General features: G+C 39.9%; 1 protein-coding gene across 3 annotated transcripts in view; it reads left to right on the forward strand.

Moving 5' to 3' along the window:
* Positions 1–23614, forward strand: part of DNAH7 (dynein axonemal heavy chain 7) — a 210256-nt gene that overhangs the window by 12094 nt on the left and 174548 nt on the right. For all 3 annotated transcript variants that reach the window (XM_030579239.1, XM_030579241.1, XM_030579240.1), the window contains exons 6-8: positions 4241–4427; positions 20173–20366; positions 21620–21818. In XM_030579239.1, the coding sequence (XP_030435099.1) occupies positions 4241–4427; positions 20173–20366; positions 21620–21818 (580 nt within the window). The remainder of the gene's footprint in view (positions 1–4240; positions 4428–20172; positions 20367–21619; positions 21819–23614) is intronic.

The raw sequence follows: 23614 nt of genomic DNA on the forward strand, positions 1-23614 counted from the left end.
AGTGCTGGAGAATGATGGGAAGTGGTCCATGTCTTTGTGGATTTAGAACAGGAGTACTTGTGGCACCTTAGAGACTAACACATTTATTTGAGCATAAGCTTTCGTGGGCTACAGCCCACTTCATCGGATGCATGTAGTGGAAAATACAGCAGGAAGATATATATATACACAGAGAACATGAAACAATGGGTTTTACCATACGCACTGTAAGGATTGTGGATTTAGTTAAAGTATTTGACAGCATATGGCACAAATCTCTTTGAGCAGTCCTCTGGCTGGTGGGAGTTGGTGAAAATGTTCTAAGTCTGATACAAAAATCTCTTCAGAAGTGTGATGACTTTACTGTTTGTGGGGCATGTGCAAAGTAGTTAGTTTGACTTGAGGATAGTTGTTAGACAGAGCTGCTTTGTTATCACCAACTCTCTTCAGCTGTCATCTTGAAGAAATCTTCAGAAGAGCCACTGATGAAAACCTACAGAATGGTGTCCCCATCCGTGGATGAAAAATTAGTCATCTGTGCTTTACTGATGATAGTGACCCAATTGGCTCATTGCAAGAAGAGGTGCAAAAATTGGTAGAAAGAGTGCGGGGAAAGTAGACAAATTAGGTCTAAAGGTATCATGCAAAAATACACAGACAGTGGTGACATCTCTGTTGAAGAAGTGAAGATATTCCTCCCAAAATCAGGGAGGAGGCATTGGAATGTGTTGAGCACTTCAAACACCTGGGTAGTATAATTACAAGGGACATAAAACATCACTTAGAGATCTGACATAGAATTAGACTCACAACTGCTGCTCTAGAGACACTCAGACATTTGGAGAAGCAAAAGTGTTATCACAAAGTGTAAAATGAAATTGCTGCAGTTTCTTATCTTCAGCAGATGTGCAGATGAGACATAGACATGAAGGAAACAGGTCGTTAACAGGCTTTCTACCTTCAAATTGAAATGTTACAGGTGATTGCTGCACATTGGCTATATTTCACACTTGACTAATGAGGAGGCACTCATTTGACTTTACAGCATAAACAGAATGATATCTGATATCATCAAGACAATCAGATGAAGAAAACTTGAATTTGTGGGACATATGGGTTGGATGAATGGAGGAAGATTTCCAAAGCAAGCTTTTTTGGTTCCAGATCCAGGGAATGTTGGCAGCAAGTAGTTTGATGATGTGGCTGACTGGATGGCATGTATAGTAAGGTGCACTTCTCAAGGCTCTGAAGATCATGAAGTGTGTAGGAAGGTTGATGGCCAATGACTCGTGTGTTGTGTTTTCTGTTTATCGTAATGTGTTTCTGTGGTGCTTCCAACTGTGAGAGAAATGTCCTTACATACAGTATAACATTGTAATTCCATCTCATGGTGTTGATAACATTGACAAGGTTTATAATAGTGTAGTATAGACTTTAAGGTCTGTAGGACCTGAGTAATCTCACATAAAGCACCACTCTTCCAAGAATATAGGAAAACATTTATAACTTTGGCTCACTTGTCAGAGCACAATCCCAGATATCCTCCTGCAGTTCTGTCTGATGATGGTGGCAGCAAACAGTGATAGACTGAATTTTTTAACTGCTCTCCCTGACTCTTTACTTGCAAAATTGCATTTTTGTCTCCACTTTTTGGATGGGGAAGTTACTGGAGTAGGTGAAATAGGAGGTTATCACAACCTTTGGAGGTGAGAAGTCATATGCAGGCAGAAAGCTGCCAATGGTATAGGGAGAAAAAAGAAACTGATGTCATTTTACATTGGGTCCCACAATATATAGGGCAGAGTATAAGTACCATTTGTGTTCCTCTCTCTTATGCAAGAGAAACAGGAATATCAAGCGTTTTTATCAAAACAGTTTACCCTTGCAAAATGCAGTGTGACAAAAAGGATTTTTGTCAAAATGATATTGATTTTGATGAAATTTCCCATTAAAACACATATTTTATAAACAGAAGCTTTTTTGTTTTGAAAATTTAGTTTTGGGAAAAAATTCAAATTATATTTGAAAACATTTTTTCCCAATTTTTTTTGTTTTTATTTATACACCTCTACCCTGATATTAACGCGATCTGATATAACATGAATTTGGATTCAACATGGTAAAGCAGTGCTCCGGGGAGGCGAGGCTGCACACTCCAGCAGATCAAAGCAAGTTCGATATAATGCGGTTTCACCTATAACATGGTAAGATTTTTTGGTTCCTGAGGGCAGCTTTATATCGAGGTAGAGGTGTATTTATGTTTGCATTATTTCATGACATGTCAGAAGTAGTAATGCATAATCTGACATGTTATGTCAAGTGATCATATGATAAGAAATTGTCAACATATTTTACTCTTACATTTTATTTTTTTAAAAACATCAAGGACTTCTGCTATTTAGTACAGATTGACATCTTTGTGTTAGTGGTAAACTGTTTAATTACAACACAAATAGGAGACATTTTGATCTAGAAAATAAGGCAAGATGTTTCAATCTGTACTAAGTAACAGCTGCTCTTAGTGTATTGTTCAAAACTAAAGTAAAATATTTTGGCTGTTATATCAATATGACATGATATGAACTGTCATATTGTACACTACTACAGGCATCATGAAATAATGTAAATATAATAAAATAAATTTTAAAAACATTTCACTTAAAAACAAAATATCAAATTTTGTCTACAATAGAATTTTGGAAACACTTAAAATTTCCATTTTGTGGAAAATTTTGATACTGTTTTGCTTTTGGTTTGATTTGGAATGAAAACAAAGTTTGAAAAGTCAAAATTTCCCACAAAATGGAAATTTTGAGTTTCAACCAGCCCTAGTAGTAATATTATCTCCTATGGCACTGGTGAGATGACTGCTGAAATTTTGTACCCAATTTTGGTTTCAGCATTTTAAGAAGGATATTGAAAAATTGGGAAGAATTCAGAGAAGAGCTATAAGAATGACCTGTGGTCTGGAAAACATGCTATATAATGAGAGACTAAAAGAGCTCAAATCTTTTTATTTTATCAGAGAGAAAAATTAAAAAGAATTTAACTCTGATCAATACGTACTACAAAGGGAGACAATATCTAATGTTAGCAGTCTCATTAGCAGACAAAGGCATGCAACGTTCAGTGGCTGGAAATTGAAGTCAGCAAAGTTTAAATTAGAAATAAAATAAAAAAATTTAACAGTGAGGATAATTAACTATTGGAGCAGTTTACCAAAGGATATGGTAAATTCTCCACCACTCTTTTAATGAAGACTTTTAATATTTTTCTAAAAGAAATGATCTACTTCAACCACAAGTTACAGGGTTAGATGCAGAAATCATTATTTGAAATTTTGTGGCCTATGTATGAAAGCTAGATGAACAGAATGTTCCTCTGTAACGTTAAAATCTATGAGATCTATGAATTCCTGTAGCTTTGCTATGTAAGTGGTTCCAGTGAAGTCAATGCGTCACTCACATGAGCAAAGGCTCCAGATCACGCCCAAAATATTCTGTACATAGATAAAGGCTATTTTTCCATTACAGGGTTTCAGTGACATTACCAGAATTTGAGTTCTCATTCTCTAATGATTTATGATATTGACAGAAAAAAACTTTTGGTGGATTTGCAGACTAAATACAGTTGTGTGTGTGATGTGGGGTACATTATTCCTTATTTTTTCCTTATTGTAAATATAATAGCACATGCTTTAACTGTGAGTTCTGTTCAATGTAACGTTCCTGAAAGTACATAGATCCTCATTCAGGATCTGATCAAAAACTCACTCAGATCAATGGAAATATTTCAATGGCTTTCAATGGCTTTGGATCAAGTCCTTAGTTAGAAGCCAAACTACACTAGTTGTGTTATTTCAGTTTCATCAGTTTTGGGGCCCATGTTTTGGACCCATGTCACAAATAATTAATTGTTGGAAACTGTAGTTCAGTGTTTATTTACCCATTTTGACCAAAGATGACATCCTTCATTTAAGGGTTGCATATATTTCTTACTCCCCAGTCTGCCTGCAAAGGCATTGTAGGGAAGTGAGGAATAAAGATCTGTGTTAAAAAAAAGCTATTGTACTTTTTAAAGAAAAACTGATAATGTTGGAAAGTACTTTATAAATTGAATTTATTATTTATGTTGTCCAGTTCCTGATCCTCAGCGATTGTAATTTGTATGTGTAAAAAAGTCTAAGAACTTAACATTCTAAGTAAAAAGATTTACTGTTAGTATTAATACAGTGCATGAACCGATGCTTTCTGTTTTATAGGGAATGGGAAGGAAAGCTGTTGTTGGTACAGGAAATCCTTGATGAATGGCTGAAGGTTCAAGCTACTTGGCTGTATTTGGAGCCAATTTTCAGTTCTCCTGACATTATGGCTCAGATGCCCGAGGAAAGTAGGCGATTCACTGCTGTGGATAAAACCTGGAAAGATCTAATGAAATCTGTCTTACAGGTAAGGACAACTCTCGTAAGAAAAAGTGAGTGTGTTTATAGTATGTATCAGGAAATTGCTTCTGGCAAGATAAAAATGTGTCCTGTATATTTCATACTAACTCTTTTCCTGATTCTTTTTTTTTTGTGTTAATGTTGGCTGTCAAACTTATTTCAGCTACCTACAAGGACAGTATATCGACAAGTAAAATTAAACAATTTAAACAGTATGTAAAGCAAAATAATATAAAACAATTCACTTCTTTCAGCACTAAAAGACTGACTGCTATTATATTCCTAAGTGTTTACTGAAATAGTGCATTTACTCATTTTAAAGGGTTTTATCTAATCGCATAATGAACAGGAGAGAGATCTCTATCTCTAAAACCCCAGATGTTAAACCTGCATCAGATATTCTATCTTAGTCCCCCTGTAGCTCAACAAGAAAATACATACTTTACGAACTTGGTACATCAGGGAAATAACCAGTTACCTATAAGGAAATAAATAATAAATTAAAAGAGAAATCTATATTCAGCCTTAATCATTTCTGTGGTATGGGGACATCGCCAATGCCTGACTTTGTAGACTGTAAAAAATTCATTGTATTGTCAAATCTTTTAAAGATATATGAATGTCCATTCCTTTCCATTAAAATTGTGCTGAATGTGAAATTACTGCTTGGAGGTGAAAGTGTGAAGTTCCATTTTTATCTGGCAAAACCTATGTGTATCTTTTGAGACCCACTGTATAATCAGGATAAATGTTAACATGTATGTATCATAGTCTAAAAAATATTTTGATCTGCACTTTTTTCAGGATATATGTATAAAATTTAGGGATACAGAAACTCCAATGATTGTTTTCTGAGCAACAGTTTGGGAGGAGCATTTGCAGTATGATATACAAAATGAGGCATTTTCTGAGTTTCCCAGAAATTCTACTTGGGATATATTTCTCTTTTCTGAATTGTCATTCATTCATCTTCTGAAGTTATTCCCAATATGAACGGTGTTCAGAATATTAGCATCCTTACAAATTTTCATGATCATGCTCTCACATGCCGCCATCTTTTCATTAAATTTAACTTGTGTTATATTGATAAGGTCTACAAATGATGGCAAAGTCAAAAAATTGGGTATCTAGAGAGACGGGGGGAAGAGGGTTGAGTAATATCTTTTATTGGACCAACTTTGGTTGGTAACAGAGACACGCTTTTAAGCTTACCCAAAGCTCTTCTTCAAGTCTTGGAAATACAAGATGGATCAGATTGTTTAGCATAAGAAGTTAACACATTTCAAGTGACCATTCATAGTGAAGTGACACGTTAACACCCCTTGTTTCCCCCCATGACTGAAGTGATGGAACAAAGTGGACAAATGGTCTCAAGTAAATAGGATGAAATTCAATAAGGACAAACTCAAAGTACTCCACTTAGGAAGGAACATTCAGTTGTACACATACAAAATGGGAAATGACTGCCTAGGAAGGAGTACTGCGAAAAAGAGTCTGGGGATCATAGTGGATCGCAAGCTAAATATGAGTCAACAGTATAACACTGTTGCAAAAAAAGAAAATATCATTCTAGGATGTATTAGCAGGAGTGTTGTAAGCAAGACACAAGAAGTAATTCTTCCGCTCTACTCCACACTAATTAGGCCTCAACTGGGGTATTGTGTCCAATCTGGGTGCCACATTTCAGGAAAGACATGGGCAAATTGGAGAGAGTTGGGAGGAGAGCAATAAAAAGGATTGAAGGTCAAGAAAACATGACTTATGAGGGCAGATTGAAAAAATTGGGGTTGTTCAGTTTGGAAAAGAGAAGACTGAGAGGGGACATAATAACAGTTTTCAGATACATAAAAGGTTGTTACAAGAATGAGGGAGGTAAATTGTTCTTCTTGACCTCTGAGGATAGGACAAGAAGCAATGGGTTTAAATGGTAGCAAGTGTAGTTTAGGTTGGACATTAGAAAAAACTTCCTAACTGCCAGAGTGGTTAAGCACTAGAATAAATTGCTTAGGGAGATTGTGGAATCATAGAATTGTATATCTGGAAGGGACCTCAAGAGGTCATCTAGTCCAGTCCCCTGCACTCATGGCATGACTAAGTGTTATCTAAACCATCCCTGACAGGTGTTTGTCTAACCTGATCTTAAAAATCCAATCTTAAAAGTCCCTTCCAGTCCTATAGTTCTATTAGACAAATGCCTGTCAGGGATGGTCTAGATAATACTTAGTCCTGCCTTGAGTGCAGAGGACTGGACTAGGTGACCTTTTGAGGTTCCTTCCAGTCCTGTAATTCTGAGGGAAATTACTATTTTGATGGTGTCATAAACAGATAGTAAAGGGTTAATGTCTCTTTTACCTATAAAGGGTTAAGAAGCTCAGTAAACCTGGCTGACAGCTGACAAGAGGACCGATAGGGGGACAAGATACTTTCAGATCTTGGTGGAGGGAAATCTTTGTTTTGTGCTCTTTGTTTTGTTGGTTGTTCTCTCTTGGGACTAAGAGGGACCAGATGTACATCCAGGCTCTCCAAATCTTTCTGAATCTGTCTTTCATGTTTCAAAATTGTAAGTAATAGCCAGGCAAGGCGGATTAGTCTTATGTTTGTTTTCTCAACTTGTGAATGTTTTTGCTGGAAGGATTTTTACCTCTGTTTGCTGTAAATTTGAATCTAAGACTAGGGGAGGTCCCCCTGGTCTATACGAATCTGAGTACCCTGTAAAGCATTTTCCATCCTGATTTTACAGAGATAATTTTTACCTTTTCTTTCTTTAATTAAAAGTTTTCTTTTTAAGAATCTGATTGATTTTCCTTGTTTTAAGATCCAAGGGGATTGCGTCTGGACTCCCCAGGAATTGGTGGGGGGAAAGGGAGGGGGTATGGTTAATTCCTCCTTGTTTTAAGATCCGAGGATTTTAAATCTGTGTTCACCAGGGAATTGGTGAAGCCTCCCAAGGCAACCCAGGGAGGGGAAAGTCTCGGGGGTGGGACAGGGAGTGCACCAGACACTGAATTTCTGGCTGGTGGCAGCTTACCAGATCTAAGCTAGTAATTAAGCTTAAAAGTGTTCATGCAGGTCCCCACTTTTGTACTCTAAAGTTCAAAGTGGGGAAAGAAACCTTGACAGGTGGCATATGCAATTTCTAGTTCTAGGGTGGGAACCAAATATAAATAACTATTGGAATGCAGTATATTTTACAATGACAAAAATCATACTCATCCATTTATATTTAGTATTTTTTTCAGAGCACTGTGATAATCCATTGTACCACTCAATATTCAAACCCCTCTGAAGTGTCACTGTCATAAACAGAAAGGAATCTTTTCCCAGAAGATGGCACTCTGTGTCCAGAAATATAGTGTCGTGATTTTATGGTTTAGAAGAAAGCATATGAAAGTTTGAATGAATTTGAATGCATTTGAATGAATGTTTCTTCTTAAATCACAAAACTTAACTCTGGTCCTTGCTTTTTTACCTTTAGATGCCATTGTGTTATACAGTTGATGTGAGAGGTAATACAACTGATTTTTTTACTTGCCTCACTTTTCATCACAAATTTGAATAATTATAGAGTATGCATCTTTAACGTATCTTTTTTTAAAGCAAGACATATGAGAATGAAATTACTTTGTGATTTAATTTCTACTTTTCATAAATTAAATAATTGAAAAAAGGAGTGTTAATTTTTAGTGGGGAAGAAATTCAAGATTTTACTAAAACATCTAAGACAAGTCTATGGTAGATTAAAAGTAAGGCTCTGTGTTTGTCACAGAGGTCACAGAAGTCACAGATTCCATGACTTTCCGTGACCTCTGTGACTTCTGTAGCAGCCCGGTGTGGCTGGCCCAGAAGCCACCTGAGCAGCTCGGGCAGCTCCTGGTTCAGTCGCACTGACTGCTGCTGTGGCAGTTTCGTGACATCCCACCCCCTAGAAGTAGGAGTTTGGGTGTTGGGGGGGATCGGAGTTTGGGGTTGGGGCCGCTGTTTACCTGCTGTGGCGGGGTGGGGAATTCCTATTCCCTATCTTCACATGCAGCCAGGCACTGCTCCTGCAGCTCCCCCTGGATGTGGTTCCCAGCCAATGGGAGCTGCAGAACCAGGGCTTGGGGCAGAGCGAGGCAGCATGTGGAGCTAGGGAGCTGGGGCCGCTGCTTCCCAAGAGCGGGGTAGGGAGCCTGCCCCAACCTCCCCTCACCTGTATGCCACCTGGGCCATGACTCCCCCCAAGCACGTGCGCCCCGCTCTCCAGCACCTGTGGTGCTTCCTTGGGCCATGCTTCCTCCCAAGCACCCATGCCCCCCTCCCCAGCACCTGTGGTGCCCCCCCTAATCCCCCCCCAGTTTTAGTCATGGGTATTTTTAGTAAAAGTCATGGACAGGTCACGGGCCCGTGAGTTTTTGTTTACTGCCCGGGACCTGTCCATGACTTTTACTAACAATACCCATGACTGAAATGTTGCCTTAATTAAAAGTAATTTATAGGAACTCCTGCTGTTGGTATACGATTATTGTAACAGGTCTCTTTAGATACACTTAGTTTAGCTGAACCACTACCTTTGTAATACAGTTTCTTTTCCTGCAAGTGATCAAAAAAGTAGGGTGACCAGATGTCCTGATTTTATAGGGACAGTCCTGATTTTTGGGTTTTTCTTATATAGGCTTCTATTACCCCCTACCCCTATCTCGATTTTTCACACTTGCTATCTGGTCATCCTACAGACAAGTGACACTGATGTTTTGAATGTGTAAGAACAATGGCATTCTCATTTATTCTTGATGCTTCCTCAGAACGGTATATAGGAAATCCATGTTGAAAGTTGAAATGTTTATTTTTGTCTTACCTCTTTTTCACATATGAAAAGAATCTAAGCATAACCAGGGACAATCCCTCTTCTCACATTTGGCAACATTCAGTTTTGAATTGCAAGTTCAATTGTACTCAGAAAAATTGCTGATGATGTACATACTAAGAAAGGAAACCAGAGACTTTATTATTTAACAGTTTAGAGAATGTACTTAAATATGCACTTTCAAATGCTGTCTTATAAAACCAATTATTAGCTATATCTGAATTTTGACAGCTCAGTTTATCTTTATATGGTTGAAAAGCATGAATAGTTATTTAATTCAGATTGTGGTCTGGTTTGATGTAATTAAAGACGCAAATATCAGAATGCCAAGTAATTTCAGGGTTTTTTGCTTTGGTTTTTTTGCTTATGTAAAGTATACTTCATTTACAGGGGAACATTATAATAAGGTATTAGGCATGTGTGCTTTCTAACAAAATCAACTAGATAACCAACTAATCTAGTGTTTCATCGGTAGGTAGACTGCAAGTACTCAAATGTCTGGTCAAAATAATTGCTAACTGGAATGGGATAATTTTAACACTTTTTATTTAGATTTTTAATTTGCTTTTTAAGACTGGTATTTGAGGAGTACTATTTTGGCTTATACATTGACCATGAGACCTATTAAAAATAGATCTTGATGCACAAGCAACTTCACATTCTCTGCAATTAGTATGACATTCATTAGAACTAACAAGTCTGCAAAACCTCTCATTTTCTTTCATTTACGGTAAATTAGATAACTCACTTAGATAATTACAGTAGCTCTACTAAGCGTTTGAATCAATTTTGTTTGCTGAAATTCTGGATTAATTTAGAAAGGGCTCAATAAAATTTCTGACATGAATTATTTTATCTTCTATACAGAACAAATATATAATAAGAAATCCAGTTTATGTTGGAATGTGAAAAAAACCTATAATATTTCCCTTTGTTTTATATTTTAAAAAGCAACAGCACCTTTTTATATTTAATAATGGGTGATCAAATCTGGTATTCTAACTCTAACATTTAACCAAATTGACCCTTCACAGATAGGAAAATACCTGCCACCCACAACTTCCCCATCTCAGTATTTCTGACAGAGTGTATGTAATGTTTTACACAAGGGATAAAAGGAATTCTGACCTGTGCAGAAATCTATTGATGCTGTAAACCTGTTTGATTTGATTACCCCCTTAGATAGGGTGTGATGGGATCCCCAGGGTGCAACCTGGATTGTGGGACTGCTGATTCCTCTGTCCGACCAGCCTGGGATATCCCTCTCGCACTGTCATGCTATTGTCAAGCTATGATCGGCACTGCACTTACACAGACATCCACAGGCAAGGACACATTCAACTGTTTTACCTGAATGTTCTCCCAGCCACTCATGAACCAACAATAGAGGCTCCAACCAATTATCCCCAGCTCCCTAGCCATGCAACCCAGAATTTTACTGTCTTGCGCTGGCCAGAAGGCTGGCCAGAAGGCTGGCCAGTATAAGTTCGTTATCCAGTTCACCAATTGCTCAATGTGGAATGGACACACACTAGCCTTTGTAAACTGAGCTGAGGTTTCCCAAGCACTTCAACCAAAACACACTGTTTTAGGTAAAATATAAAACTGATTTCTTAACTATAGAAAGATGGATTTTAAGTGATTAAGTAGCAAGCATAGAGATCAAAGTTGGTTACTTAAAAATAAATTTGTTCTACAAACTAAATAGGTTTTGAATCAAGCAGTCTCACCCTGATGGATGGCACAAGCAGGTTACAGATCCTCAGGCTGGGACTCTTTTCCAGCATGGGACCACCCTTCCCCTGTTTAAAGTCTGTGTCCTCCAGACATTCTTCCAGGTGTTGAACTGAGGGTGGAGAGAGGCCAAGTGATGATATCATTTCCCTTCTTTTATATTCTCTTCCGCTTACTGGAAAGATCTTTGCTGGGATGTGGGGTTCAGGCAGTCCCCATTGGTTAAACAGTCGCTCTTGCATACGTGATCTCTTTGAGAAGTCTTTAGGATGGGAAAGTGGATTCCCTTTAATGGTTCATCAGCACATCTGGCTGGTACTTTTTGAAATTTTGGCTGTGAGCATCTCTCAACCTCACAACATATTTTAGTAACACACATACACCTCTACCCTGGTATAACGCTGTCCTTGGGAGCCAAAAAATCTTACTGTGTTATAGGTGAAACCGCGATATATTAAACTTGCTTTGATCCGCCGGAGTGCACAGCCCCGGCCCCCGGAGTACTGCTTTACCGCGTTATATCTGAATTCATGTTATATCGGGTCGCATTATATCGGGCTAGAGGTGAAGCAATGCTTCATAACTTCTCAAACAATTATAGTACATGCAATCCAAGAGACCAAGACTTTTAAAATGTTACCTCACAAGATATACTTTGTACAAAACATATCATAATCATATCACCATGGTGAATATGAGGGTTTCAGGATGTGACTTTGAGGTACAGAATGTGACAAAGTGTAATGATCAATATACAGTAACTTCTCACTTAATGTTGTAGTTATAATTGTCAAAGTTAGAATCAGGACTCATAATTTATCAAACCACTCTGTTTATTAGCGCAGCGCTCCGCCAATAACGTTCAGAATATGTGAGTGGCCATGCAAGGCCCAAACAGTCTTATTTATACAGATAAAAGAGCGGGAATTTAGACAAAGGGACAAAGAAATCAAAACAGTAAAATTCACCTGGGGCACAGCATGCATATCCTATTTCCTTACTAACTGTTATCGATCTAAGGCTAATGCTTCACCAATTGCCCTTAAACGGTGCAATTGTTCTGTTCTGTGTTAATGTCTGTATTCCTGACACCTGGTTGCAACATTCCAAGAACTTTGCTTAAAGGTACAGACAACATTTCTTTAATCCTTTCTATTCTTACTATATAATTCATTCTACTTTCACAATCCCTCCTTTTGGTCAGGCGTATGCCATGACCAACCCTTACTGAGTTCCACAAATTAACCGTTCCTTATCTCTTAGTTCATCAGCGATATTCAAAATTATCATATTAGCACTCTGTTTTGGGGCAGCCACCTGGGTGACACAATTCTGGATTCAACAGGAGATTAACTGAAAGCATACAAAAATCACTAAGATTCCAAACAGGATAGTTAGGGCTCCCTGAAACAACCAGTTTCCTATGCCAGAGAAATTGAACAGGTTACTTAGCCACTTCCATAAAGAACTCAGCTCTTCATGAGGAAGATATGCGATTTGCTCTAAGTGGCTAGCGTGATCTATTACCTCATTGGTATTGTCAGGTATAAACACACAACATTCTTTTCCAATGAGAGCACAGGTCCCTCCTTTGGCCGCCAGCACTATGTCTAATGCTTGACGGTTTTGGAGGGCAACCTGTCTGATCACCCCTGTTTCTTTGGCCAAGGTTTTTAAACTTTCTCTGGTTCCATTTGCCATTATTTCAACCACTGCTTGTAACCTTAGGAGTCTTTTTGCGTGGTATATTACTCCCCCAAGTGGGATAAAGGAACTGCCAATAGCCTCTTCCCAGGTGTCATTACTGTTCCATATTGTGTTAAACGGACAAGGTCCTCCACTGAGGTCTGGGGAATTGAGTGGGATAGCCAGGACAGGAACACCAGTTTGAGAGTGGGCTGGGATGTGGCTGCAGACCCAGCATTTAGAAATAATAATGGTCTGAGCTATCCACACTTGCTACTGGATAAAAGAATTGTCATTGTGGACTCCCCAGACCTTAAGACACCAGCAGCTGAAGAACAGGCACCACCAGAGGCGCATGTTGGAGGCAGGGCCCTTCTGGTTCTGACAACCTCAACTGAGGGAACTGCAGTTACAGTTTTATGTCCACCAGGCAGCAGGCACTAGGCTAACTACTGCTGCTTCGTGGGCCTTGCTTTATGTAGTCATCTGCTTCTGGCAACCCTTACGAGAGCGTAGATTGTAAGGTATTGCAGGCTGTTCCTCTACGTCTTCTTCTGGAGTCAAAAAATTGACTCTTCGTGGTCCTGAGGTGGTGGTTGGTTCACTGGGGGTGGTGCATTCTTACACTGCGAAGCATGTATCCACTCTGAGATGCCAGACAGTTTAACAGCCGTCCCTTGACTCTGGCTATAACAATGGCCTTCACACCTTATCTTTTCCTGATGCATACATTCCTCATTCACACAAATAGATTGAGGGCTTGTCTACATCAGAAAGTTGCAGCGCTGGTGAGGGAGTTACAGCGCTGCAACTTTGAGAGTGTCCACATCTGCAGGGCATCACCAGCGCTGCAACTCCCTGTTTGCAGCGCTGGCCGTACTCCCGTTTTGTCTCGGGTGTAGAGGATCCAGCGCTGGTGATCCAGCGCTGGTAATGCAATGTAGACACTCACCAGCGCTTTTCTTGACCTCCGTGGAAGGAGGAAGCCTCTGGTAATCAAGCTGGTTTCCTTTCCCGGTTTGCTCTCTCGGTCCCGGAGCCAGCCAGCAAACCGCAGGGAAGGAGACCTGCTTGCTCGGGGTTCCGGGACCGAGAGAGCAAACCGGGAACGCCGCGGTTTGCTCTCTCGGTCCCGGAGCCAGCCAGCAAACCGCGGGGAAGGAGACCTGCTTGCTCGGGGTTCCGGGACCGAGAGAGCAAACCGGGAAAGGAAACCAGCTTCGCCGCGGTTTGCTCTCTCGGTCCCGGAACCCCGAGCAAGCAGGTCTCCTTCCCCGCGGTTTGCTGGCTGGCTCCGGGACCGAGAGAGCAAACCGCGGCGTTCCCGGTTTGCTCTCTCGGTCCCGGAACCCCGAGCAAGCAGGTCTCCTTCCCCGCGGTTTGCTGGCTGGCTCCGGGACCGAGAGAGCAAACCGCGGCGTTCCCGGTTTGCTCTCTCGGTCCCGGAACCCCGAGCAAGCAGGTCTCCTTCCCTGCGGTTTGCTGGCTGGCTCCGGGACGAGAGAGCAAACCGCGGCGAAGCTGGTTTCCTTTCCCGGTTTGCTCTCTCGGTCCCGGAACCCCCCTTGAAGCCGCCCAACAGCGCTGCAGTGTGGCCACATCTAACACCACTTGCAGCGCTGGTTGCTGTAAGTGTGGCCACTCTGCAGCGCTGGCCCTATACAGCTGTACTAATACAGCTGTAACAACCAGCGCTGCAAAATTTTAGATGTAGACATGGCCTGAGAATACAAACAGTAGTATTTCATATCGAACAAAAAAGCATTGCAAATTAAACCTTGCTAAGTTTTACAATTGATAACTAAGACAATGTACATTGAGACCCAGGCCTTCAATGTTTCTCTAATTTACTTAACATAGACACAATAGAGAATCCTGTCTCTTACTACCTAAATCTTAAAACAAAGAGTTAGAGAGGTACCAATTTGTAATGCATATGGGAAAACAGAATCTTATAGTCCCAGGGGGTCAGTTCTTTCTGCTATGTAAAAAAAGGTGGCTAGCAGGATGAAATCAAATTATACTTTAATTCTTATGGGACATTATAAAATCCTGCTCCTGCTCCTACATATCCCCCTTTTGACACTAAGATTATTAATCACCAATGTCACTTTTTATTTAGTCTACGTAATGGAAAATACTGGGAGGTGATTTGGGCCTGTGGCTTTAGCTTTACATACATTTGTTTTATCCACCAGCACATGTTAAACATTTTAATTAAACACATACAATTTAAAACCAAAAACAATTAGGGGTAGTAACATTAGTATGCCAGTAGTTGTGGGAGACCATCCAGAAAATATGTTATACCAATGGTAAGCTGTTATGCTTTTTTGCAGTGGCAATTCTTAACATGTCCCCATTTGCGTGTATAATATGAATAGCTCAGTTTTTCACTTTTTTTTTTTTTTTTTTTTTTAGGAACCATGTTACCTTTTTACCTTTTAACAGATGATTGGTAACTGTTTGCCATTCAATGCCAAGATTGATAGAGAACTCAGCTAAATCAGTGCTTATAGTAAGCTGAGACTCTTTTGGTGTTGTTGTTGTTGTGGCAAATAGTAAATGTGATTATTGGTAAACACAGTACTTACATTACATTTACATTTGTCTTTTGGTAAGTTGCTAACACTTTTTAAACACTTTTTCCCAAGAATTAACACATACACATAGCCACATACTTTGGATTATCTGAAAGACAAAAATAACATTTTTCTATCCCTTTTGGAGTGGCATTGATTATTACTTAAAAGATTCCTTTCTTTTACAAATACTCAAAACAGAAGAATTACCTTCATATTTTGTGTTTTTTTTGTTTTTGTTTTCTTTTTTGTTCTATAGGCAGGCCGGGTTTTAATGGCTTCTACTTTTTAAGGGTTATGCGGAAATTATTCCACTGTTTAGTTATTAAATTCATGAGGTGGTGTACCTCAAGTTTTTCCTTTTATATAGCAGACCAGGTTTGTAATGTTTTTCCTGCTGTGTTAAACTTTAAGTTTATTCACAGATAATAGCTGAGAAGCATCATTACCATATTACTTTAAAGGATTTTTCCAAAAATCGTACACTCTAACTTGTTGCAGGGGTACTTACTAACATTAAATTTATTTCAGTGTTTAATATTAACAATAACATTAGCATCAAATCTATTAAAGGTATCTTGTTATACCATGCCTTTTATGTAGGCAATTTGTTTGCTGACCAGGTATGTTATTTATTTGCAGCTTCTTTTGTGCTGGCAGTTCTCACCTTTCTTTATCAGTTAGGTAATTTGCATCAACACAGGCTTGACTTTTGGATTCAAAGCCATCAGCAGAGCTCAGAGACTCTGTCTTAACACACAGGGATCTGAAAAAGAAATAAACAGCCTATTGCGGCTCTTTTTGGAGCCCTAATAGGATTTTAATTCAGCAGCATGTTTCATTTGCATTTCTTTTACCCCTTTTTACAATATACACCACACATGTCCGAGGGAAAATGCACATTCCTTCTATACTATGACTTTTTAAAAACATTAGCCATATAAATTTTTACACAAGGTGTAACTGTTTCTTTTGTTCTTACAGAGTTTTCATGTATCCTTATCAAAGTGACAGTCTGATTCCACAGAGCCATTTTAAGGCTCAGTGTTTTTAACATTGCTTCTTTTTTTGTTTTGTGCACCTCACCTCTGCTGTTGCTTCAGAGGGTCACTGTTAATTTCTTATTCTTTCACTACAGCTCTTATCTGCTATTGTTACCAAAAAAAAACCAACAACCAAACCAAACAAACAAACAAACAAACAAACAGACTCCAGAATCTCTACCTAGTCTCCTGATTTTGACTGCCCTATTGCAGCCATGACTGGTCTTTATTTAAAAACATTTTAATTTTTGTAAAGAATCAAGTTACCCCTTAAGGGTTAAATGCTAAATCCCAAAGCCAAACAACACTAATTGCCTGTGTCTTGCAAAAAGGTCTGTCAGTTTTGCAACTTTGAATTAGACTCAAAAGAATTTTAGTGGCATTAAAAGCAAAACCAAAATCAATTTATCTTACACCTACAAAACAGGAGTTTTACAAACCAGATGTGTTGGTTTAGATTCTTAGAACTTTACATATTTTCACAGACAAATAGATACATACGCATTTTCTTTTCCTTAACATTTTTTTTTTACACTGCTTTGTTTTTGCATAGCTGTATATATATTTGGATGATTTACAGGCATTCTTCTGGAAAAGGGCCCATTTTCCCTTCAGAATGGCTGCAAAGAAACCAAGAATTCTCTCTTTAACATGGTCCTTTTTAACATTTTCCACAAAGTTTAACTGCTTAATTCTCTCCAGCCTCTGTAGAGTTAACTTTTCACTCTCTTTCCTTAAATCACTTGTTTATGTCCCAAAATGACACCTTTATCACCTCAGTTTTCACCATTTTAAGTATTGTTCCAGGGATTCATGCCTGTACTTACTGCTTTTCTTACTCCTGACACTATGCCCTTAGGGCTTCCAACCTGTTTTTCAGTTTCTTTATCTGTTGCTTGCCTGCTTTTCTGGGCCTGATCCTGCCTTTTTTTCCAATGAACTGTTTGTGAGTGCTATTGTGGTCACTTCACAATTTTGAAAGAAGTGTTCAAGGAAAGCAACCAGGAAGGGTGGGGGCTAGTTGAGGAGTCCCCCCTCTTGCTGAATTGGTAGTGGAACACTAACAAATCAGTTCTGAGGCAGACAAAGGGGAGCAGAACAAGGAGCTTTTTGTCCTTTTTACAATGAGATGGGAGTATGAAGGGGGTTGGATCGATCCGGGGTTTGGAGAACGGGGTAAAGGGGAGCGCTCGGTCTGGTGGTGGGAGAGGAGGCTTTTAATAAAGCTTTTAACTTATTATTTGAATAATTGAGAGACGAGTTTTGATTTTGTCCACCTATGATTTGCCTCTTGCCACCACTGCATGAAACAATTAACCTCTCCTTTAGCCAATTTAGTTTTAGGTTGGCTGAGTTTGTCCTTTAAGACGTCCACTCAGTCTTTGTTCCAAGATTTTAACAGTGGCCACTGAGTTCTGGGATCCCCCTGAGTTAGCCTAGACCATTTTCCCAGAAATTTACAGGAGTCTGGACCCTTTTTACAGGAGTCTGGACCCATCCTAAATACATAAAATGAGCCGGCGTTCATTTAGGGAACTGTCCCGACTTAGACGTCTGGTTACCCATACAGGAGGACTTCACACACCAATCACACAAGAAGGAAATTCAGGTTCGTCAAAGCGATGCCCAGTGCAGCACACAAAAGGAGCCCACAGACTACTGCCTCAATTGCCCTTGCTTTCACACCAGGGGTTTTACCCAAAGTGCGGTGCAGCTGCGATTGTGCAGATTCCACTCACTCAGACCGCGGGGACAGGAACCCCTTGGTCGGCCGATCGCCAGACAGAGACGGCACCCAGACTCAAACACTCCACAAGAGGACAGATAGACACAGAGACAGGACAGTCCTCAGTCTGGACAAAACACAGAAATAATTACCTGACCAGATTCCTGATGTCAGATCCCGGGATCCCTACCAGAACAGAGTGGGAACCAACAGGTTTGATGGCGTAGACCTCACTGTGGCTGTGCGCCTTTCCGCTCTAGTGGGGGACCGCTTGGGCCAAATGCCCAGGTGCCGGCTGCCACAGTCATCCTACAAAAACAGTCAGGAATCACACAGCCCCAGTGAAGACGGTTGCCATCTCGGTGGAACCTCCAAATTGTCAAAGTTAGAATCAGGACTCACAATTTGTCAGACCACTCTGTTTATTAGTGCAGCGCTCCGCCAATAACATTCAGAATATGTGAGTGGCCATGCAAGGCCCAAACAGTCTTATTTATACAGATAAAAGAGCGGGTATTTAGACAAAGGGACAAAGAAATCAAAACAGTAAAATTCACCTGGGGCACAGCATGCATATCCTATTTCCTTACTAACTGTTATCGATCTAAGGCTAATGCTTCACCAATTGCCCTTAAACGGTGCAATTGTTCTATGTTAATGTCTGTATTCCTGACACCTGGTTGCAACATTCCAAGAACTTTGCTTAAAGGTACAGACAACATTTCTTTAATCCTTTCTATTCTTACTATATAATTCATTCTACTTTCACATGTTCCTGGAAAATGCAACTTTAAGTGAAACAATGTTAAGCGAATCCAATTTCCCCATAAGAATTAATGTAAATGAGGGGGCTAGGTTCCAGGGAAATGTTTTTCACCAGAAAAAAAAACTATGTTATAATTATATATACACACACACACAGTATAAATTTTAAACAAACGATTTAATACTGGTATGCAGTGATGATGATTGTGAAGCTTGGTTGAGGTGGAGGAGTCAGAGGGTGGGATATTTCCCTTACTGCTAAATGATGAACTAGCAGTTGGCAGAGCCCTCTAGGGTTAACACTCTCACTCTACAAGGCAGCAGGAATGGAGGGAGATATGCGCATTTCCCTTTTAAGTACACTGCCTTGTTAATTAGATCAGCTTGCTGAGACCACAGCTGCTGCAAGCTCCCTCCATCCTGAGCCCTGGTGTGTCCCCCCTGCTCATGGAAGATGGGGTAAGCGGGATGCAGGAGCAAGGGGGAGGGGGACACCCTGACATTAGCCCCGTCTTCCTCCCCTCCCCCCTGCACAGCAAGCAGGAGTCTCAGGGAGCAGCTCCAAGGCAGAGGGCAGGAGCAGCACATGGCAGTGGGGGGAGGGACAGCTGCAACTGCTAGTCTGCTGGGCAGCTGCTGCACAGGGAGCTTAGGAAAGGGGGGAGCGGATAGGGGGAGCTGATAGGGGGCTGCCGGTCCACCCGGTTCCAAGCCCCAACAAGCTAGCTGCAATGAGCTGCTCTTCCTGCAAGCAGTAGACGAAGCTGGCAGCTGCCAAAAGACATTAGAAGGAAGCATTACACAACTTTAAACGAGCATGTTCCCTAACTGATCAGCAACGTAACAACGAAACAATGTTAACCAGGACGACTTTAAGTGAGGAGTTACTGTAGTTGATCATAAAATTATCCAGAGGCTTTTCTTAAAAAATCCATCCAATGCCATCCGTTTGATTTTCTATGTTAGTGAATTATATAGGCTGGCTACAGATTATGGGCCAGATCCCCAGATGGTGTGAATATAGGTAGCTGCATTGAAGTCAATGAAACTATGGTGATGTAGATCAGTTTAGGATTGGATCCTATGTTTTGGATTGTATTTTCATATAGTAAATGTGGATGATTCAAAAATTCACTTAATACTTTCTATTAACCCACCTTCTTTAAAAAAATCAGATATTAAAGAAGATTAACATAAAACGTATAATAAAATATACACTAGATAATGCTATGGGTTAAAGCAAAATTTCAAACAAAATAGAGAGGACTTCAAAGGTAACTTTGTTCCAGATTTTAATTCCCATGTCAGGGTGGCAAACTACTCAGTATGACATCAACCTTTTTTGAGTGGAATAATTTCATTTTGTTTTTCAGGACAAACATGTTCTGACAGTGGTGATGATAGACAAGATGTTGGAAAAGCTAAAAAAGTGCAATGAATTGCTGGAACTAATTCTTAAGGGACTTAATGAATACTTAGAAAAGAAGCGTCTTTACTTCCCCAGATTTTTTTTCTTATCTAATGATGAACTCCTTGAGATTCTTTCAGAGACCAAAGATCCTACACGGTACAGTAATATTTGATATATGTGTGAGGCTCCTAATACATGCATCTTAAGGGTATGATCTTGTAGCTGCTCCATTCATAGAACTCTCATTTTATTCATTGACACTTATGCATCTGAAATAACTACAAGAACAGGCCTTGAGTTATCAAGGAAGAATCCAAACCAAAAGTGGTTACTTTTAAAATATGTATTAATTAAATTTAATATGTTTTGTCAAACTGTTCATCCTGGTTGCACACTAGAGAAATTCAGTAAAATGAGAGTCAAGGTAGAGAGTGAAAGTTAGAAAAAAAGCATCACATTCCTGCTATTACCTATGGAGGACTGAACTTGATGTAGAGACTGGAAGACCTCTGATGACACTAAGCATTGGAGTTCTGGGTACAGTTCACTCCAGTGCAAAGGTCTGCAAATGCCCTCTGCACAGCTTAAACTGTATGTTAGTAATGGATTTCATACGTTGTCGGACTACTGCTTCATTCATGGCAAGATTGTGAAACTCTCACTTATACTAAATAGTATCTTACCCCACTAGTAGTTCCACGTAAGTCAATGAAAATACTTGCTAAGTAAGGGGATATTCAGTTGTGGGTGAGAGCAGTGTGCAGTGAGTGTACTAGAAGTCTGTTCACTGAACATGAAGATAAAAATGAAGGTTGAACAACTGACTCATTCACTCAGAAGTGTACATACTGTGCAATGAATGAGACAGGGGACTTTGTGGGAACAAAAAAATAAAGAAAGAAATATCCTATTATGCAATGAAAGACTTTATTGTAATTTATGTGCACAAGGAGCAGAATTAAGGTTGCGTTTAATCACTGAACTTGCAACTTATTTGATTGCTTCACTTGCAGTGTTGTTTTAATGTATCTTTTTGTATGAAATGTATAACTAAGTGAAAAAGTTTTAGATTATATAGGAAGATCAACACTTACAGCAGTTGTGCTTGAGCCTTACCAGTGTTTGAATTGCTGAGGACCTGAACAATGTTAAAAAAAATTAAATTGCTCTTTAAAAACACAGTGTGTATATGTAAATCTTTAAATGTACGTATGTGTGTGTGTAAATCTTTGAACATTAGCGGGTCAAAAATGTTTTCCTACAGTAAATTCCTCAAAAATACCTTTAAGAAGTACATTCCTTTTTTTTCTTTTATAGTATTGATGGGAAATAGTTTTCCTGAGCTTTAAAGTAAAGTTTGGTTATTTATATAGTCTTAAATTCTGTATGTTTTGTTTTGTTTTCTGCAGGGTAAACCCTCACTTGAAGAAGTGTTTTGAGGGAATTGCAAGTGTCGAGTTTACTGAAGTTTTAGACATTACACATATTAAGAGTAGTGAAGGAGAGGTTGTGGAACTCATAGACACAATCTCAACATCTAAAGCTAGAGGTCAAGTTGAAAAGTGGCTCGTTGAGTTGGAGGCAGCTATGCTAAATTCTATCCACAAGGTAATAAAATATATTCTGTTTTATTCTGTGTACAATAAAACAGGACAATGCAGTCTGTACTGTTCCTGATACATTCCTGATGGAACAATCAAGCAAGGTAATTCAGTGCAGAAATGGCTTAGTGTATTACATGTAGTACAAAATTATTATATTCACTTGGCCCTGATTCATGAAAGCACTTAGGAGTGTGCTTTTAAGTCAGTGAGACTTAACCATATTCTTATGGTTAAACATGTACTTAATTGCTTTGTTGAAATGGGGCATTTAAACACAACATAGAGACAACTTCGTTTTGACCTGGTCTAGTGGTTCTACTAGGAGTGCTCTGAAATACTGGTGTGACATTTCTGGTCTCCAGTTCCAGACGTATAGATGCTAAGGGTATGTCTACATTGCAGTTAGACACCCGGCCTAGCCCATGCCAGCCGAGGCAGGTTTGCAGGGCTTGGGCTCAGGGTTCTTTAATTGCGATTTACGCATTTTGGCTTGGGCTACCAAAGCTCCAGCCAGAGCCCAACATCTATACTGCAATTTAACAGCCCTGTGAGTCTGATTAAGCTGACTGAGGCCAGCCATGTGTGTTTAATTGTAGTGTAGACACACCCTAAGTATCTGGTGCTGGGCAATGCCGAACACCCTCAAATTCTTCAATCACCCCTGACCATTTTGGCTAATAGCCACTGGTGGATTTATCCTCCATGAACTTATCTAATTCTTTTTTTTGAACCCAGTTATACTGTTGGCCTTCACAACATCCCCTGGCAACAAGTTCCACAGGCTGACTGTCCGTTGTGTGAAGAAGTACTTCCTTATGTTTGTTTTAAACCTGTTGCCTATAATTTCATTGGGTGACCCTTGGGTGTTGTGCCTCTGGCAGTACCCAGTGTTTGATACTTCAGAGGAAGGCAAGATGAAACTTGCAAGTTGTTAGTGCACATAGCAAAGGGAGGTGAGGATTCCTTTTTTAAATATTCACAGTGCGTGCCCTAAAGCATGATTCTTCCTATAATTATTTTGCTTGCATTTCTACTAACTTGTGTGGTCAGAATATTATCCAACCTATTTAGTGCAATCACATTAGTTGTCTCAGTGCTTCATGCTGCATTGAATTCCACTGGTTAATTATTATCCATGTAAATAGGTCTTTCCATAATTCGTTCTAAATTTACTATCCTTTAATTTTGAGTGTTCCTTGTTCTTGAAGTAGGTCTGACCGAATCCCAACGAGGATTCCCCAAACTTTTTCCATCTCACCCTCCCTTACCTGTAATGGAACCTGTCCACGCCTCCTCCCCTGGGAACCACGGCTGTGAAAGAGGCTGGCACTGCAATCAGGAGCTTGGAGCAGAGCCAGAGTTATGAGCCGGCCCTTGGTCAGGGCTGGGCTGAGGCAGGGGCCAGGGGCTGGGGCTGCAACTGTGCTGTGGCTGGGAGTGGACCTCGGATCTGAGGCAGGGGCTAGGCTGAGGCCTGTGCCCAAGCTGGGGCTGGGGTTGTGGCTGGAGCAGAGCTGGGGCAGAGTGGGGCTGGATGGTGCTCCCTCCCTGTGCCCCGTGGGGGCTGGCCCAGACCCTGCCACATCCCCTTGAATGTTCCTATGGGGGTGTGCCATGGAGTTTGGGGACCACTGAATTAAACTGAGAGACTGACCAGTTTTCATTAGGGTCTTGTTAATTAGGAATATCTCAGTAAAGACCCATTTTATTCTTCTATTTTCCAGGCTAGATAATCCTGGGTTTTGCAATCTCTCATCATATGCAAATTCTGTCACACCTCTAATCGTCTTTGTTGCCTTT

This window comes from Gopherus evgoodei, chromosome 11 (assembly GCF_007399415.2).
Source record: "Gopherus evgoodei ecotype Sinaloan lineage chromosome 11, rGopEvg1_v1.p, whole genome shotgun sequence".
Classification (NCBI taxonomy): domain Eukaryota; kingdom Metazoa; phylum Chordata; order Testudines; family Testudinidae; genus Gopherus; species Gopherus evgoodei.